The following is a 20,299-nucleotide window of genomic DNA, read 5'->3' on the forward strand; positions in this document are numbered from 1 at the left end:
CAGGTTAATCTTTCCCCCAGTCCACGCCAGACCAAGCTGCCACCTCTCGCCTTGCCGCCTGTCTGCCTTCTGCTTTCATTGGCCCGAGAGAAACGTTTGCCTCCGCCGCTCCGCTCGGTTGGGCGTGCCGCGGGGCCGCCGAGGCTCGCGTCCTGCCGTCCGGCCCTTGCAAGGTGCAGCCCCCGGGGCTTGCGAGGTGCAGCCACAAAAGCGATCGTCTCCCCTTCCCGCCGGCGCCGCCTCCTCCTCCTTGCCAGCGGCCAAGACGGAGCCGGGCAGCGCCGCGAGCGCCAAGCCTTGAACCAGAAGGGTGGGCGCCACCGAGGTCCCCGCCCGCTCCCTGCTCTGCGGCAATTGCACGGAGCCCCACAGACACTGTGGGGGGAGGGGATCGCCGCCACCGCCGCTTCTCGAAGAGAAGCCATTCAGCGGGGGGGGGGGGGCGTGCCTTTGCTGAGCCCGGCCGGGGTTGCCATGGCGATTGCGGGGCCCGTCGAGGCGCGCGCCGGCTGCAGCCCGCTCAGCAGGAGACACCTCAACCCCGTAGAATATTGTGGGTACGAGTGCACGCGCGCCTTGGGGAGTGGTTGGCAATGCACAAAACACCTCCTTTCCCATTGCATTTAAGCAATGCATCCTTCTTCTGTGCTTTCACCTCCGACCCCCTCCCCCTACAAATACACAGAATAGAGAATTAGTGAGGGACACTTTTGAATTTTCAACGGACTGAAACAATCCCTTTCCCTTCCCAGACCCCAAATCACACACACACACACACACGATTTCTGAGCTTAACTAAAAGGTGCAGTAGCTCAGCCTTTATGTGCATGCTAGCCAACCAGTAGTGTAGTGGCAAATTCAGAAGTGCCGAGTCCCTTCTTGCTGTTGAGTTGAGAATGAGATCCTTGTGAATGCCTTCTCCCACAACAGATGTCCCTAGGAGCCGATCAGCATGAAAGGCTATGGTCTGAAGGCAATTGAGGCCAGCACCCTCCTGAAGCTAAGCAGGGTCAGGTCTGGACGATCCACGATGCTGAAGTTGGTTCCTAGTTCCCAGTTCCTGATATGCTTGAAAGTTCAACACACTAAAAAATAAGAAAAGTTGACAGCAACATCAAGCCTAAGTTAACATGTCTCTGAACCCCAAAATATATGTTGGGGTACCTTGTATGATATATCACTGTGATTGGGGGACTCTCCGCATCAAGAACAACAATAAATTTATTCAATCAGGCTTCTGAAATTGACATAAATGCATAATGATGTCATAAAATCATTTTTAAAAAGTAACTGTGGGTGCCCACCCCACAAGCTGCTCTGGGCCAGGACAAATCATACACCCCAGGAAAGGAGCTAGTGGCCTCTATAACATGCCAGTGCGTCCCGCCTGACCCAGAGCTACTGGGCGCAGGGCACGGATAATGCCATTTACGCACAACCAAAACTTTGGACAGGCCTTTGGGATCCCCGGGGTGGGCTAATTTCTTTATATTGTTTTAAAACTGTCTATTGATGGCCCTGTACTGCCGCTTTTTAAAATGGTTATTGTTGACTGCATTGTATTTTATTATGTATTGTATTATTATGTATTGTTGAATTTAATGTTGTACGTCGCCTAGAGTGGTTTCGGCCAGATAGGCGACACAAAAATTAAATTTATTATTATTATTTTATTATTATTAAAATGGACCAAAAGAGGCAGGAAAAAATAAGTAACTGGGGGTGACCACCCCACATTCTGCTCTGGGCGAGGACAAACCATACAGCCCAGGAAAGGGGAGGGTGTATTCTATGAGGTGCCAGTGCGTCCCACCTGGCCCAGAGCTTTTGCTAGGTGCAGGGCACAGATAAGGGCATCTATGCACAACCAAAGTGGACAAAAAGATGCAGGAAAAAAAGTAACTGGGGACGCCCAACCTACAATCTGCTCTGGGCCAGAACAAACCATATACCCCTGGAAAGGAGTGTCCTTTATGAGATGCCAGTGATTCCTGCCCCCCCCCCCAAAGCTTCTGCTGGGCACAGGGCACGAATAATGGCATATTTGCACAACCAAAATAGACAAAAACATACAGCAAAAAAAGTAACTGGGGGTGCCCACTCCAAAATCTGCACTGGGCCAGGACAATTCATACATCCTAGGAAGAGGGAGGGTGTCCTCTACAAGATGCCAGTACTTCCCACCTGGCTCATAGTTTCTGCTCGGTGCAGGGTACTCATAAGGGCATCTATGCAGGACTAAGATAATGGAGAGTGATGATGTACTGCCTTCAAGTCGATTTCAACTTATGACGACCTTATGAATAGGGTTTTCATGGTAAGCAGTATTCAGAGGGGGTTTACCATTGTCTCGCTGTGAGGCTGAGAGGCAGTGACTGGCCCAAGGTCACCCTGTGAGCGTGGGTGTGTGGGGATTCGAACCCTGGTCTCCCAGGTTGCAGTCCAACACCTTAACCACTACACCACACTGGCTCTCAATGAAGAGTAAGTAGAGAAAAATATGTAATTTGGGATGACCACTCCAATATCTGCTGTGGGCCATGAAACATTCAATGGGATTTACTCCTGTGCAATCATTGCTAGGATAGGTAAAACTGACCATAGGGAATGGAGAGGGGAGGAGGGAGCAGGCAGGAGGGTGGGAGGAGGGCAGGTTTGATCATTTGCATGTTTATTGAGTTCAGTGGGATTTACTCCTGTGCAATCATGCTTAGGATAGGTGAAACTGACCCAGCGGAGGGGCAGGGAGGGGAGGAGGAGGGGAGATTGGGTGGGTGGGCACTGGACAGAGGGGAAGCCCCTTTCCTTTCCAAAAGGAAAACATTGTGAACAGTATCGTTCTTTTTCAGGGGTTCCCCCACCTTTTTATTCTACAGCAGGCACACATAGCCTCCCACCCAAATTTAAACCAAAGCTGTCCCTGATTACATCCACACCAGACTGTTATTTCACTTTAGGCAGTCATGGCTTCTCCCAAAGAATCCTGGGAAGTGTAGTTAGTGAAGGGTGCTGAGAGTTGCTAGGAGATGCCCTGTTCCACTCACAGAGCTTCAGTCAGAGCGGCTGACTGTTAAACCACTCTGGCCACTGGAGCTCTGTCAGGGGAATAAGAGACTCCTTTCAGCACCCTTCACAAACTACACTTCCCAGGATTCTCTGAGGGAAGCCATGACTGTCTCACGTGAAATCAAAGTCTGGTGTGGGTGTGACCCCCTGATTAGGCAAGCCCAGCAGCTGTGAGTCTGGCTTTTAGAACACTGACAGTTGGTTCTTACTGAGCGTGCCCAACATTATCATTGAGTTCAAGGCAAATTTCTTTAATTAATTAAAAATCAGTCAGGCATTTTTTTAACTTTTAAACTTTAGAAGATGGTCAGAATATGGGGCAAGTTCCGTAATAGGATTACAGGTACTCTGTGAACATGGCTGATTTTTAATGAATTTCAGCAGATTATGAGAACTCTGACAGAAAAAGTCCAAAAGATTTCTGGTTTTTCTCTCTCTTTTTACGCTTTGAACTCCTGGTTCTCTTGACTGTTTTGTGTATCACCATGAAAATTTAGAGGGTTGTTAAGCAAGAGTTTCTGAGTTCAGGACTATAAGTTTTGAAATGGATTTATGGGAAGCAACAGAATGGCATGGGGGCCTATTTTCAATTTAACATTGCGGAATACAAAAAATCCATGCTGACTATAGCATATAGCCACTCTTGTGGCTGTATAATACACACCTTTGTGCAGTCCTGTACACATTAACCCCTCTATTTCATGGGATTAACGTCTGAGTAAACATGGACAGGATTAAGCTGGAAGTCTGCAATCCTACAGGTGCTTACTTAGGCTTAAGCATTCACAGAACTGGACTGTTAAACTCATGTGACTCATGAGCTGCGATTCCTTTAATCAGGGGTCACACTACTTGCCTGAAATAGTGATGAGCCTAAAGGAGAAAGAGAAAGGAAGATGGCTATATTACATCCTTCTGTTCTGCCAATTACCTTGAGACAGGTGGCTGACAGGAAAAAAATTGATAGCTGTGGGCGTGCAGAGGAAACTTCCTACAGTTTGATTTTGCAAGTGGGGAGCATATGCCAGTTTCCAGGGGAAGGAGGGACTGACCAGCCTATGTAGACCAATATAAATACAGTAACATGCAAAGGAAGCTTAGATTTTCTGCTGCAAAATAAATGGTGCAAACTGCATAAACATTCCCAGTTACATTTATTTCAGTTGTGCTGTTGAGACTTTAACAGAACACAGAATATCTTCTTAAGAACATGAGAGGCACGATGGTGGGGGGGAGGAGAAGAGAGGTAAGTCAATAGGGCACTTGGACTGGATTCAGAAGCTCCATCCCAACCAGTTTCCTTCCAGATACTGCTGAGCTCCTCTGGAACCATGAGGTTTAGAAACTTGCTTTGTGATAAATGGAAAGAATCCAGGTTGATTAAGGGGCATTTTTCACCAAAACAAAGATATTCTGTGGAACTTGCTAGCCAGATGGGACGCCCAAAGTTGTCCCACAAGTTACAGTGATAAAACTTACTGGTGTGGGAAACTCCAGCCACTTTTAATTTGTTCTGCCAGTTGCTTGAAGATGAAATTGTTGAGATCTTCCATCCGTAAACAGTAAAGTTTTTCCAAGTAGAAATAAAGAACGGAATGCATGCACGTACGCACACATACACGAGTAGTGAAGGTTTTCAGGTGTCCATATATTCATGCTTCAGACATCCCCCAGAGTGAGGTACAAGGCTACACAGGAATACCCCGCTATACGGACCTTCAGTTTAAGGACACTCGCGAGTACAGACATACTTTCAGTAGCACCATTCCCTTGTTTACGTACGCTTGCTTCGCAAGAACGGACACTTAACGTTTGGTTGTGGCCTGTTCTTTCGGTGCATTGGGGGTGGAAAGAGACACGATTGTGATCAGTTGGGAGGTGCGATCGTGATCAGCTGAGGCGCAGCAGCGCAGCAGCAGAGGCTTTAGCGCGGAGCTTTGAGGCTCCGCATGAAGGAGAGGTGGCACAGTGGCGACGCAAGTGAAAAAAGGTAGCGCTTCACTTTAAATACATTTTTGGTTTACGTACTCGCTCTGGACCCATTGCGTTAATGCGGGGTATTCCTGTATTGGCTGCTCATTGAGGACTAGAAATTCCTTTCTTGGTTCTTAGCAAAATTTAGAGGCTAAACTGAAAATCAAAGACTACTATTGGTACATTCTCTTTAAACCAATGGCCTCATCAAAGATATAATCTCACAGTCTCTGTTGGGGTGGCGGGAGGATTTGGCCACTAACACTGATCTTGGATTTTGGTAGCAAAAAGGCTTGCTGGGTGGGGGGAAAGAACCTTTATCCATTCACAACTTTTTGGATTGGGGTAGGGGTATAGGGGAAAATATCTCGCAAGACATCTCGATGTAACAAGGAGGCTTAGTATGGCATGCTCAGTTCCCCTGCCCCATGCTCCTATCTCACGCCAGCCAGGTGGTCCTTTTGGCACGCTTTCTCACCCTGCCTATGTAATATACAATAGTACATAAGTCTGAGAAGCTCTGTTTAAGATGTCATCCCACACTGCTAAGGGCTGGGAACATGATCTTCAAGGCAGGTGCAGTGAATCATGCTGCTACAAAGCCCAAGGACACTGACCAACAGAATTGATAAACAAAGGCAGAAGCATGTGACCCACATGAAAAACATCCCAAAAGGTATAACTTATTACAGTCACAGGTGTAAACCTGCACCCAGGTCCAGGGGCTCTATGGGGTATAAATAAGGCTCCCTAGCTCCTGTTCAGAGAGCCTCAACACAGACCTAGACGGGAGGAGGTGCTGTGTACCTGTTGGCCTTCACCTGGGATCTCTCCATTGTTGCTGTTACCCGGGGCTTCCAACAACATAAAGATAACTGTGCTCAAAAGCTGCCTCTATCTACTTAGAGCCTTGCCTGCGGTGAAAACACCAACTGCTCTCAATTAAAGCATTGTCTTCCACTGGTCTGATCATTGCCTTTGAAATCCCCCCTCCCAAACCTCTTGCCTCTGGCAAAACAAAGGAGGATTTGCCTTTGGATCGTGTGCAGCATCTGGACCTCAAAACATTGGCAAACAATGCTGTTGTTTTTTCCAAAGGCACCAGGTCTTTGGTGTTCCTAACCAAAGGAAAGTGACCCTCCGTTCATTTCCCAGCACTCAAGAGGAAAAGCAAAATGGTAGAGCTCCTGATCCAGGATGCAGATATGTAATATAGGCGCCAAAGGTGCAGATGGGCAAAACAGATGCATCCTTGCACTGGCCTCACCTTTGGTGCCACAGTCCCTGCCTACAGCCTCAGCTCCCCACACAACAGGCTGACGTAGGTCTTGAGAATTCACACCCCTCACCCTGATGCTTTTAAAAAGACTAAAACCTGTGCTACCTGCAAAGCAATTATTCTGATGCTTTGCGATTTAATAGGATTTGTGAAGCAGACTTCCATTTAATGTGTTCCATTTGGAATTCCACTGTAAGGGGTGCTGGCTGGCTCTGAAGAATATCTGCCCCTTCAGGAGAGTCCTTCTTTTTCCCCTTTCCTGCAAAAAGAAGGAAAAATAATGTACTGTCACACCTCTTAAGCCTCCTATCCGGGTGATGGTGGGTGAGATGTTTACAACTGACCCCTGAGGGACATAAAAACATGTAAAACCTCTTTCCTTAACTTTCATACTCTAGGTTATCTCCAGCATAAAATAGAAGGTGCAAATTTTCAACTGTTGTGTTTACTGGACATATGCATTGCTGAGTGAGTGAGTGAGTGAGTGAGAGAGAGAGAGAGAGAGAGAGAGAGAGAGAGAGAGAGAGAGGATAGCAGGTTCACATGAAAGAAACTCTGACCCACATGGTACAAGATTAAGGTTCCCAAGAAGTCTTGCTGAGACTTGGCTCAGCAATACTACATGTGAGAAGGATCTTGGGATTGTTGTTGATCGGAAGCTGATTATGAGCCAAAAGTGTGATGTGGCTGCAAAAAAGGCAAATGCTATTTCAGGCTGCATTAACAGAAGTATAGTTTCCAAATGATGTGAAGTATTGGTTCCCCTCTATTTGGCACTGGTTAGCCCTCATCTTCACTACTGCATCTAGTCCTGGATACCACACTTTAAGAAAGACACAAACAAACTAGAACAGGTTCAGAGGAGGGCAACAAGGATGATCAGGTGACTAAAACAAAGCCCTATGAGGAGAGACTGAAAGAACTGGGCATGTTTAGCCTTGAGAAAAGAAGACTGAGGGGAGATATGATAGCACTGTTCAAGTACCTAAAAGGTTGCCATACAGAGGAGGGCCAGGATCTCTTCTCTATCATCCCAGAATGCAGGATATGGAATAATGGGCTCAAGTTACAGGAACCCGATTTCAACTGAACATCAGGAAAAACCTCCTAACTGTTAGAGCTGTATGACACAGAACCAATGACCTTGGGAGGTGGTGGGCTCTCCAACACTGGAGGCACTCAAGAGGCATCTGGACAGGCACCTGTTGGGTATGCTTTGATTTGGATTCCTGGGTTAAGGAGGGGGTTGGACTCAGTGGCCTTATAGGCCCCTTCCAACTTTGTGATTCTATGTGTGTGTGTGTTTAAATTGGACTAATTGGACTATAAGAGCATCAAGACCAGTATTAGGTCTCACGTAAAGTGAATGGGAGAGAAACGGCACATGTCTAAGGTACTAGGGTCTAGCACTTAAGATAAGGAGGAAGGGGGTTAGCCTGTCCTTTTTTAAAAAAGCGACTGTTATTAACAACTTCAAGAATGGTTGAATTGAAGAAAAAGGATAAGTGAAGTGCCGGATGACTGGAGGAGGGCTAATGTTGACCCTGTCTTCAAAAAGGGCAGAAAGGAGGAACCTGGGAACTACAGACCCAGTCAGCCTAACATCAATCCCTGAGAAAATTCTGGAGCAGATTATAAAGTGGTCGGTGTGATGTTCCTGTATGTGAATGTAATGTAAATATGTTAAGTGCAGGTTTATTATAGGAAATATGGTAAGTGGAGTGAGTGAGAAGGGGGAGTACATGGGCTGTAGAATGCTGGATGATGATTGGCTGTGTGTTTGAATGGCTGAAGGTATAAATGAGAGGATGACAGCTGAGTTGTGGTGGGGGTTGAACAGGGTGGTTGTGGACAGGGGGGTTGATGTGGAGAGTAAGAGGTGGCTGTTGAGATATTGGATTGGGAGTTCTGAGGCAAATAGTAGGAATTAGGAACATAAGAGAAACATATATGAAACCATATGCTTGTCAATGAAATCTATAAGTAATCTTGTTATTCTTAGTGTTATCAATAAATATTTTCTTGGTTTACTTAAAGCCTAATTCCTCAGCTGGGGGGGGCACAGACCAGGGGGGAGGCAGAGTAACCAAGGCTGAAGAAGAAATAGTATTGAATGGTGGCAGCGGTGAAGGAAGAGATATTGTATCAACATCCAGTACCACAGAGCAACCCAGCGCTGTGAGCTTCATAGGCAACAGGCTGAATTCAGGGGGGTTGGGAATTACCTATACACACAGACACAAGGTATCAAAATAACGAGGAATAGACTAAGGCACAGTCTAGAGGTTATACTGGATACACAGAGTGTTGGGTAGTGTGGCCTAGCAGGGGGATCTTTTGAGATCTGTGCTAGAGCAGAGAGAGGTTAAAATAAACACGACGATCCTGACTGCTGGTAGCCACGAGTGAGAGCGACACATGTGGCGCCAGGGAAGGACGTCTGTAAGCACCTTGAAAACAATGCAGTAATTACTAGAAGCCAACATGAATTTATCAAGAACAAATCCTGCCAATCTTATCTCATTTTTTGATCCAGTAACCTCCCTGGTAGACTGTGGGAATGCTGTGGATATATCTCGGCTTCAGCACTTTTGACAAAGTGCCCCATGATATTCTGATTAGTAAGTCAGCTAAATGTGGGCTATCAGGTGGATCCACATTTGGTTACAGAATCGTACTCAAAGAGTGCTTCTGAATGGTTCCTTCTCAAACTGAGGGAAGGTAATGAACAGAGTACTGCAAGGCTCGGTCCTGGGCCCAGTGCTCTTCAAGATTTCCATTAATGATTTGGATGAGGAGCTGCAGGGAATGCTTATCAGATTTGTAGATGATACAAAATTTAGAGGGATAGCTAATACCCCGGAAGACAGAAACAAGAACACCTGCACTTGGCTGACTTTCTCTTCTCCTAAAGATACAGGATCAGTCTCAGGCCATGAACCTGGCAACCCTAGGTGTGTTGCCGAGTTTGCTCAGTCACATAATTTTCCAGCTTCTTTCATGCAGCCAGTGAATAACATGTGCATAAATTAATACCACACTTCCTTGCCAAGTGATTTTATAAAAACACCACTTTCAAGATTAACGGTTATATAGTCACAACTCTTCTTCCACCCCAACATCTGCAAACAAAATGTCTGCCTTGTATAAACCATTCAAGAAAACTCCTCTAAATTAAAACATTGTTATAGGATTGGGGGGGGGTAGGATGGATGGGGTCTTTGGGTCCCCTTTCCAGCCTCTGATTTGGAATCCTGTACCTGGGATTTGGGATCTGCAGTGGAAGAAACCTGCTCTACTGGTCAGACTAGTTTCCTTTGTTAAGCTAACAGTACTGGCCAAGTTAGTCTGTGAGCTAATGGGTCCCCATTAAGATGTGAAAAGATTTGGCTACGAGAATATCTTTTGCCATAGTAATGAGGGCATACCTCCCCACTACCCTGGCTGGGGCCAGGAAGTGGTCTCTGTGTTAGTGTGGGCTTGGGTGAAGCTGAAAAGGCAGAGAGGCTAGCTTGCTCTCTGTGTCTGAATCTCAAGCCATGGCTTTTGGGTGCCTCCCTGGAAGCCTTATGGGGAAGCAAGATCTATTGGACTGTTAATGTTGTGAACTTCTCCATCTTACGCTCAGATTGCATATATATATAAATAAACCATATATCATAAAGACACCATAGTCTCCGCTGACTTTCACTCCAAGGGAACCAAACCCTAGGTAAGTACAGGAACTCCTGCAAGTCTCACACTTCTTGGAGATTGGGGTGCACGCAACAATATATTTCCCTTCATTTCTCCCACCCTATGCACATAAATGCACTAATAAATCAGAATGTTTATTGTGAAGCCAGGTCTCTCCTGGCTTGGCAACTCTCTTCACATGAAAGGCCTAAGTTATTCCTGATACTGAAAGGAATGATCTGCTTCCTAGGTAAACTTCTTAATCGGCACCAAGGAAAACTGTATGTGATAAGCACCGATTAAAATAAATATTATGTCTACTCACATGGGCCAGTAACTAAATATTTAACACCAGTCAGGCGCCAATGGGCTGGGCAGATATAGCATTTGGCAGCCACATTCTGTAGCTGAAACAATTAGGTGGTGCAGTGAGCTCCTTACAAGGGTCTAAGAGGTGCATTTACAGCACAATCCAATGTATGTTTACTCAGAACAAAATCCCATTGAGTTCATGGACCTTGATCCTAGGAATGGGTGCAGCCTTAATATTTTAGGGTGCAGTATTAATGGATGGCAGAGGCTGTCCTATCATAAGGTATGGAAAGATGGCTGCTACCAATTCTGGATGCAATTAAAAAGAGAAATGGATCTGTCCAAATATAACTTACAGGGGCACAATCCACTCAGAGAAGTCCTCACCCCCAAGCCTCGTTGCTGTGGACTGAGATCTCCCGGAAAACTGAAATCAGTTCCACAACGTAACAAGATACCAGTCCACTCTGACAAAGAGGTCTACCCAATGACTTAGAGTAGCCTTTCCCAACCTTTCGATCCCCAGGTGTTGCTGGACTACAACTCCTGTCAGCCCCAGCCAGCATGGCCAACGGTTAGGAATTATGGGAACTGTAGTTCAGCAACATCTGAGGACCCAAAAGTTAGGAAAGGCTGACACAGAGCAGTGGCCTCTTAATGATTTGTCAATACTCTTAAAAAAAAAAGTTCCTAGACCTCACAAGAGAAGCAAAACGGGCAGGTAGCATCAGTGACAGCCTATTAGATATGCAAGTCGCCACTGTTTTGCATCACTGCAACCTTAGTTAAGATTTTAACTTGCAGTTTGCTTTATCCAGAATTCCACCACACAAACACAGCCAAGTTCACGTAATTGGCATGTACTCTTGTGAGATTACCTTTGGCAGGTGAGGTGGCCTTCCTTGTCGTGGCACTCTCTGTGCCAGCTTTGGATTTTTTGTCCTTTTTTGAGCCCTTTTTACTATCCTGTAGAGAGGAGGGGAGGAAAAAGAGGTTTGTGCTTTTCAGGGAGGTTGGAGGCCTGTATATGCAGAAAGACAGGGAGTGCACAACCTTCACACAGATTACGTACTTCTCATTACCCCTTTTAAACCACACTTCTGTACTCTCAGCCTGGTTGGCCAAAAGTTATTTTAAAATTTTTCCTCGTAGGTTTATGAGAGGCCCTTGGGCCTCCTCCAGGAGCTGGGCATACTGCCTGAAGGAGGCCTGGCTCACACACTGTGAGAATCCCTGACACAGCCCAAGGTTAACTTTGGGGACAAAAAGTCCAGCAGCTGGGGCAGCCCCAAATTTGTGTGCCCCCCAACTGGTGGCACCCCCAAGTGGTCAGTGGGCTATTCCTTCCACTCACTAGGCCTCAAGTCCCCAGAGTGCTTCAAGGGGGCCATATGAAAGGCTTCATGACTCCTGCTGTAATTCCACAGCTCTCAACCGCTACAACCCCTTTTGGTTGCTTCCAGACAGCCTGCTTATTGAGGATTTGTCTTGATTTGTGAGCGGAGACGGTATTATTTCAAGCAAATGCTATTCCCATACTGTCCAGTGCGTTTCCTGGTCACTTTCCATATCACAAAAAGTGTGAGTTTTTTTGGGAGGGGAAGTGGGTTTGCTGTGCAAGAACTCCAAATCCATTTGAATTGCCGATATATGACTGAATCCCACCTGCAAAATGGCAACAGTCTGGAAACACCCTTTGTCGGCTTTGGCAGAATGTCCAGTTCACTCACTTCAGAGAGGCAGCCATCTTGGCCAGCCTAACCTCTCTTTCCGGCTCTGTTTGTAAACCACAAGCCTGGCAGCAGTTTATGTCAAACTTGAGGCAATGTTGCTGAAATAAATAGGACATCAAGGCCAACTCGTGCCAACCAATCCTTTTGAGACCGTCCGCACTGGGGACTTTCTCCCCACTTTTTTTGGCCTTACAGATACAAGAGAAAGTGCATGTGTGGACACAAATTTATTTGCCAAATACCTTTTCTTTTGGAGATGGGGGTGGAACACGTAACTCTGTTATCAGAATACCAAAGTCGCACACAGTCTCCATGTGTGATTCTCCTGCAAGAAGGCTTTCTAGACTGACATGGCCTGAGCCCAGGATTTTCAAGATGGGAATGTCACTTCGTAGCTCAGGGGAAGGCGATTTCTTTTTCTTCTTAGTCCCAGCCTGTATAGATGTAGCAGAATATCAGATAACAACCACCCCGCATTTGTAATTCACTGATATAGCTGAATGCCACCATCTTGGACATTTAACTCTGCTTCAAACACCCAAGCAATTTTGTCATAAATGCAACACAATCTGCTAAATATTTAGTTTTTATACTTGTACATTATTATTGTTTTTGTTACTGTTGTCAATGCAGAATTGTGGAAAAAAACAAAAACAGAGCTGGCCCTACCATTGGGCAAAGTAGGGCAGGTGCCAAAAGCAGCTGATTATGGCTGTCATGAAAGGGCAGAAAATTATTTATTACTGTTATATTTTAACTGCCATAGAAGAGGAAGAGCCACAGGTACCAAAATAACATGGCCAGTTTTGGTTACTGTGCACCTTGACTTAGTGGGGAGGTGCCATTTGCAAACCACAATCCCTAGTTCAGACATAATGTGGCATCAAGCCCTTGCGGTTTGTTTATCCTGTTCACACGAGGGGAGGAGTGAAGCAGGAACAATCAAGCACCAGAGGGCTGATCATTCGCTGTAAACCACAATAAACCAGAAAGGCTAGCTTTTCATGATATAAGAACATCAGAAGAGGCTGCTGGATCAGGCCAGTGGCCCATCTAGTCCAGCATCCTGTTCTCACAGTGGCCAACCAGATGCCCGTGGGAAGCCCACAAGCCGAACATGAACTCAACTCTCCCTCCCCCATGGTTTCCAGCAACTGGTATTCAGCATGCTGCCTCCGACCATGGAGGGAGAGCACAGCCATCATGGCTAGTAGCCATTTATAGCCTTATCCTTCATGTATCTGTCCAATCCTCTTTGAAAGCCATCCAAATTGGTGGCCATCACTGCCTCCTGTGAGAGCCAATTCTAAAGTTTAACTACGCACTGTGTGAAGTCCTTTCTTTTGTTTGTCCTGAATCTTCCAACATTCAGCTTTGTTGGATGTCCACAAGTTCTAGTGTTACGAGAGGAGAAAAACTCATCTCGATTCATTTTCTCCATGCCATGTATAATTTTAAATACTTCTATGGTGTCACCTCTTACTTTTTATTTAAACTAAAAAGCCCTAAATGCTGCAACCTTTCCTCATAGCGGAGTTGCTCCATCCCTTGATCATTGCGGTTGTTCTTTTCTGAACCTTTTCCAGCTCTACAAAAAATATATATGGCGGTTGTTCTTTCCTGAACCTTTTCCAGCTCTACAAAATATATATATACTAGCCATGATGGCTGTGCTTCTGAATACCAGTTGCTGGCAGCCGCAGGAGGAGAGGGTGCTCTTGTGCTCAGGTCCTGCTTGCGGGCTTCCCACAGGCATCTGGTTGGCCACAGTGAGAACAGGATGCCGGACTAGATGGGCCACTGGCCTGATCCTGAAGGCTCTTCTGGTCGTATGTTCCCTAGCAGAGAGTTTGGCTTTTTCACAGCTGCTGCACACTGGGTTGTCATTTTCATCAAGCTATCCACTATGACTTGAAGATCTCTTTCCTGGTCAATCACCACCAGTTAAGATCCCATGAGTGTATATGTGAAATTAACTTTTTTTTGTCCCAACATGCATCATTTTACGCTTGTTTACACTGAATTGCATTTGCCATTTTACTGCCTATTTACTCAGTTTGGAGAGGTCCTTTTGGAGCTCTTTGCTTTCCCTTTTTGTTTTAATGAACCTGTGCAATTTAGTATCATCAGCAAACTTGGCCACCTCACTGCTCATTAGGGATGTGCTAGAATTCCACCCAATTTGGGCGTGATGCCCAATTTTCCATTAATTCACTTATTCTGTATTGTTGTGGATCAGATTTTTGTTTAACCGTTTTCCACAGCTATTTTCAAAAACGGATTTTTAAAAAATGCCTCTGAAATGTTGATATTAAGAATGATAATTTTATCAATATTTCCTTACAATTGTTGACATTGCCTTTCAAAATATCGATATCAATATTTTTTGCAAGGAAAAAACAGATTGGTAAAGGCAATGGCTAGTGGAAGGAGAACAAATTTGAGTCAATACCGCCTGTCAGGTGATGGGATGCTTTCGAAGCAGCACCGGCCAATCGATCCCCTGCCTACTGCTCACCCCTACAACATGCAACAATGGCCAGTACCAACAGCTATCCTGTACAGAAGTGTCTTTTTTACTTTTACGTCTAAGAAACTGAGAAAAATCCATGCTTATTATTTTTGTTACATTTATTAGTTGCTTGATACCCAAAGGTCTCCAACCAACTTACAACAATGTTAAAAACAAAAACAAATATATCATACTATAAAAACAAATCCATAAAACATCAACAACACCCCCATGTCAGCCACAGGAAACTTTGGCAGTGTACTAATAACAGACAACATCATCTCAGTCTATCAAATGCCTGGGGAAAAAGGAACGTCTTTACCTGGTGCCGAAAAGATGTCAATGAGGACACCAGGCAAACCTCACTGGGGAGTGTGTTCCACAGATGGGGAGCCACAACTGAAAAGGCCCTCTTCCTTGTCACCACCCTCCGAGCCTCCCGAGGGGACGGGACTGGAAAAGTCCTCAGAAAACGGCCTCAGAAAAAGATCTAAGGGTCCAGGAAGGTTCATATCGCGAGAGCGTTCCAGAAGATAGTGGATTTCTGAGGTGTAAAGAGCTGTAAATCAATTCATACCTCCTGGTAACCTGCTTTTAGGGTGGCCATGTGTCTTCCTTTTCAGGAAAATCCTCTTTTTAAAGGTATTTGAAGGCTGTCCAGTTCAAGTGTGTTTAAACATAAGGAACCATAAAAGGGAGAACAGGAGGGGACCTTGAAGCTGCCCATCAACAGTTAGCAGCAGTGCCTGCTCAGCAGACTGGGTGGACACACGTCGCCTGGCATCTTCCCCACTACATTGAGATGCATTGTGTTTTTATTTAAATTTCAGGAATTTCTAAAATTTTGTGTGCACATGTAAATTACCATATGCCATTTTCATGCAAATTGGTATCTTCTTGTTCAGCCATCCATAACCTGCAGTGACCTGACCCACTTCTTAAACTTTTGCCTGGAGCAACATAGCCAGGCACATCTCTAACCGACGGTTACCTTTCCGGCATCTTTTGCTTTGCCCTTCTCCTCCTTTCCTTTGTCCTTTTTCCCTTTATCTGCCTTCCCCTTCTCTGTTTTCCCCTTTTCCTTTCCTTTTTTGATTGGGCTTTCTTTTGGGGTGATGACAACGGGCCACGAGACGACCTGATGAAGCAAGACAGCGCCTTAGGGCAATGAAAGGCCAGAATGTGAGTTAAGCTGAATTGTTAGCATGTAAAAAAGGAGGGGCATTTTTCATGTCACTGTGTTATCTGCCAACATGTAAAAATCTTCTCTCATTGATCTTGGGGCCGCAACCCCCATTTTCCCCTACTTCACCTATCTAAAATACAGACAAAAACACCATGATAGATATATTAACATATTCACGGACTTATTCCTCTGTGTACTCTAAAAGCAAAAACTTCATATGGCCAGTTTTTAAAGGCCACATATTTAAAAATTATTTATTATTAAATATGATTTTACTCTACTTGTAAGTTGTAGTTGTGTCAACATCTGCATGGCTCCCTACTAGTAAAGGGTTTTTAATAGGCATTATTTATAAACTGTAGCTAGGGATGGAGAATAAATTAGATTCAGTTTGCATTTAAAGGAGAATATATCAATTTGTACTTTCCAAAGCAATATGAGAACTGAATCATAGCCCTCCTTCATAATTTATTTATTTATTTAATGCACTTGTATACCACCCCATAGCCGAAGCTCTCTGGGCGGTTTACAGCAATCGAAAACATTAAAACAAATATACAATTTAAAACACATACTTTGAAAACAATTTAAAAATTTAAAAACGATATAAAAAATTTAAAACACATGCTAAAATGCCTGGGAGAAGAGGAAAGTCTTGACCTGGTGCCAAAAAGATAACAGTGTTGGCGCCAGGCGCATTCCATAATTTGGGGGCCACCACTGAGATGGCCCTCTCCCTTGTTGCCACCCTCTGAGCTTCCCTTGTCCAAATTTTGTGATGAGGTTCTCCAACCAATATTTACAAAAATGCATTATATTAGGGAGAAGTGTGCATCAGATGAATATATTAGCAAAAACAACATATAACATGCATTACCTTAGGGAAAATTGCTTGTGTGTATATTAATCAAAACAGCATACTAAAATGTGTTTATAAGGAGAAATCATAAGAACATAAGAACATAAGAAGAGCCTGCTGGATCAGGCCAGTGGCCCATCTAGTCCAGCATCCTGTTCTCACAGTGGCCAACCAGGTGCCCGGGGGAAGCCCACAAGCAGGACCCGAGTGCAAGAACACTCTCCCCTCCTGAGGCTTCCAGCAACTGGTCTTCAGAAGCATGCTGCCTCTGACTAGGGTGGCAGAGCACAGCCATCACGGCTAGTCCACACAAAGATGCTGATAAATTTTCGTGAGGTTTATCTTTTTAACTAAATTTGATTGGAAAAATGAGAAACTGAGAAAACCAAAATGGTCAGAACCACTGATCCCTAGCTATAGCTAAACTTGAGCTGCTAGATAGCTCCGACACATGGTCTTGCAAAGTGCACTTGAAGGGTTCAGGCCCAATCTTTTTTTGTTTTTTGTTTCGGTAAGACACTTTGCCGACATGCCTGCATGTCACACGGCGTGATGGCATGATGGCATGACGTCTTACAAAAATCTAGCACAGAGAGAAATCCACAGTTTTAAAAACAAATATATATTATATATCTGAATCTATAGCTGTTATAAAATCTGCCTTGCAATAAGCAACCTTTTCCTCCACAACAGTCACAGTAGTCCCAGCAAGAAGATAAGCCTTCAAAGCGACCAGATCTCTGGTGATATGTCCTTTGGTGTACTCGCACTCTATCACTTCGGCCCAGGGCTTTCGAGGGGTGGAATAAATATTTCCTAAGTGGGAGAGACAGAGGGGAATTTAATGAAAGCACATCTTCAGAACAGAACACCTCACAGAGTAAGTTCATCAGACGCAGGGTTGAGGAACCCTTTTCAACACAAGGGCCTTGTTGCCTCATGCACAACCCTCCGTGGGAAGGGAAAGGGGGGGACCCCATGCCAGTAGTGGGCAGGGCCACAAGCAAAGTGTGGGCAGAGCAGTGGATGTAACTCTTATCATTGTACAATTGGATACATTCCAGCCATGCAAAATTCAGGTTTTTGCAAATATATATACACACACACCTATATTCTCCATCCTGGCAAGCATTATCACAGTACAAGTTCCAGCCAGACAAGAGCATTTGAGGGGGGGCACCAGCCGCTCTCTGGGTGGTCCCCTGGGGGCTCTCTGGGCTCCAAGGCTGCTTGATCCCACTGCTTATAGCATTAGTGGGGGTATTATATCAAAGCAGATGGGTGGATTTAAAACCAGCCCTTTCGTGCAGTGGCAAAACCTCAGCTTCGATTTGCAATTCAACATGGGCACAAAAAACTCCTGTGCTGGCTCAGATGACAGTTCAGGATAATAACATCCTTTGTTAATAATTAACCAGCACAGCTATGCCAACAGATTGCTTCGTGACCTCAGTGGCTGGAGATAACAGCAGTAGCCACACCATTTCATAAGCGGATAGTGGCTTTCTGACGAGGCCAACAATCATGTCCGAATCTGGCTGGAGATAATCACTTTTAGGTAACAGCCAATTGCTGATCCCAGAAAAAAAGAGACAGCAAAGATTCTCTTTTACTCGGCCAATGAATCTATAAAAAAGTCTGCGTGCTTTGCAATTACAAAGAAGTCTCCATCAAGTAGAATGGGCAGCTTTGTGCTGTTCCCCTGCAGATAAAGAGCACAAGCAAAGAGAAAAAAGATTGCATTCATTTAAAGCATCCTCCCCTGATCTTATCCCTGGCCACTGACCATGCTGGCTGGAGTGGATGGCAGCTGCAGCGCAAAGCATCTATAAAGCAACAAGTTGGGGAAGGCTGATTTAATACAATTAATTGTAGGACAAGGAAGAAAGGAATTGGTGTTAATCGAGAGAAAAAGAGAGGCGGGTGTAAGACATTGGGCCACTTTGATGCTTTGTCTTGTCCCTTAGCACAGGGATGAGGGAACCTGCGGCCCTCCAGGTGGACTGCAGCTCCCATCAGCTCCAGTCAGCATGGCCAACAGCGAGGGATGATGGGACTTCTAGTCCAGCAACATCCAGAGGGTCACAGGTTCCCCACCCCTGCCTTAGCAGATGGGTAAGATTTGAAGAGACCAGCATGCTCCCCATGATGGCATGTGTGTGAGGGTATTTATACCGTATTTAAAACTTGTGATATTTTTTAATGCTGTCATTCATACACAGCCTTTGGGAAAGACCCTGGGAACGACAAGTGACCACGTCAGAACTTTCTGCTACTGAAGATTCATACAGTGGGTGGGGCTGATAAGTATCACATGCCAATTGTAAGCTCACGCCTAGCCTCATGTCATCCCTTAGTCGAGCCCTGTGGAGGAAGAGTTACCCACCAGTCTCAGAAGGAGATTCTAACTTAACTGGCGAGTCCACTGGTGTGGGCTCATTGCCTCCTCCTTCTTCCATGTCTTCTGGTGAGCCTTCAACATTCAGTGTAGCTAATGTTGGACTATGTTGGGATACCATAACCTGGGAGAGAAGAGTATCCAGTATCATTCACCAGACACACCACTGTCATTATGGTATATGAGGAAAACCCTCAAGAGAATTCCAGAGATGGGAAACAAGCAGCTACCAAGAACAGCTTCCTTCCATTATTCCAAAGTGGATCAAAATGGGAAAACAGAGGCAGGGGTTGCCTTCTCTTGTATCGGTACCCTCCAGATCTTTTGGACTAGAACTCCCATCAGCTTCAGCCAGCACACTGGTTTTAGTCCAAAAGATCTGAAAAGCTCCAGGTTGGTTAAGGCTGCCCCTAGGTATAGTTAAATCAAATACAATTTATTTACAGTCCACATAAAATAAAAGTTATAGAATATAAAAGATGTAAGGCAATTAAAAGGCGGGAAAATAATTTTAAAACACTCTCAGGTTGTCTAAGGGCTCATCCAAATGGAGCGGGGTATTCCATGTTTTTCATATCCGTTTTGCCATCTGACAGTCCTCACTGTCTTTCCTCCCCGCTTTTTTCCGATTTAAAAAATACGTGTTTTTTGCGCCCGCACATGCAGCGGGAAGATCCGTACATCCTTTTTGTTTTTTCCAAGCCCCACCTGTAAAACCACCCCCATCAGCCAATTGGTTCACAAAAAAATGACGCGTACTCCTCCCCCCCTTGCAATGCACAATATCGCGCATGCGCTTGAACGTTAGAGCGCAAAAGTTTGAATTTCCCTGTGGCTGTAAAGGAGTTCCTTGCTGCTTGCAACTTACAGGTCTCTCTGTGGCACAATCAGTTAGCGCCTTTGGCTGTTAACCAAAAGGTTGGCGGTTTGAGCCCACACAAGGACAATTCATGTTTTCTTCTGTTATTACCCATCACAATTATAACTCATTTTATTTGGGTCAGAACCAATCCAGGAGCAGGAGAGGGGATGTGAAGGGACAAAACTGCTGGCTCTCTTCTTTTGGCTGTCTTCCTGCCCCCTGCTTTTCTACCTTTATACATATTAAGAGCATCTGCCTCGCATGCAAACGGTCCCAAATTCAGTCTCCGGCATCTCCAGGATGGGCTGTGAAAGACTCCCGTCCGAAATCTTGGGGCTTATAAGCCACTGCTAGACAGGGTAGCTTGTACTGGGCTCGATAGACCGATAGTCTGACTCGGTGTCAGGCAGTTTCCCGGGGAGGAGGAAGACGTGGGTAAGCAA

The 20,299-nt window shown here is 45.2% G+C and overlaps 1 protein-coding gene across 2 annotated transcripts in view; it reads right to left on the minus strand.

Moving 5' to 3' along the window:
* Window positions 1-4,328: 4,328 nt before the first annotated feature.
* The window catches only part of LRRC43 (leucine rich repeat containing 43), a 37,792-nt gene continuing 21,821 nt past the window's right edge, over window positions 4,329-20,299 (minus strand). The window contains exons 6-10 of one of the 2 annotated variants that reach the window (XM_061602541.1): window positions 17,273-17,412; window positions 15,543-15,689; window positions 12,282-12,473; window positions 11,185-11,272; window positions 4,329-6,578 (exon numbers count right to left, since the gene is read on the minus strand). In XM_061602541.1, the coding sequence (XP_061458525.1) occupies window positions 6,436-6,578; window positions 11,185-11,272; window positions 12,282-12,473; window positions 15,543-15,689; window positions 17,273-17,412 (710 nt within the window). In that variant the 3' untranslated portion in view covers window positions 4,329-6,435. The remainder of the gene's footprint in view (window positions 6,579-11,184; window positions 11,273-12,281; window positions 12,474-15,542; window positions 15,690-17,272; window positions 17,413-20,299) is intronic. The other variant, XM_061602542.1, reaches the window with a different exon arrangement.

This window comes from Rhineura floridana, chromosome 19, assembly GCF_030035675.1.
Source record: "Rhineura floridana isolate rRhiFlo1 chromosome 19, rRhiFlo1.hap2, whole genome shotgun sequence".
NCBI lineage: Eukaryota > Metazoa > Chordata > Lepidosauria > Squamata > Rhineuridae > Rhineura > Rhineura floridana.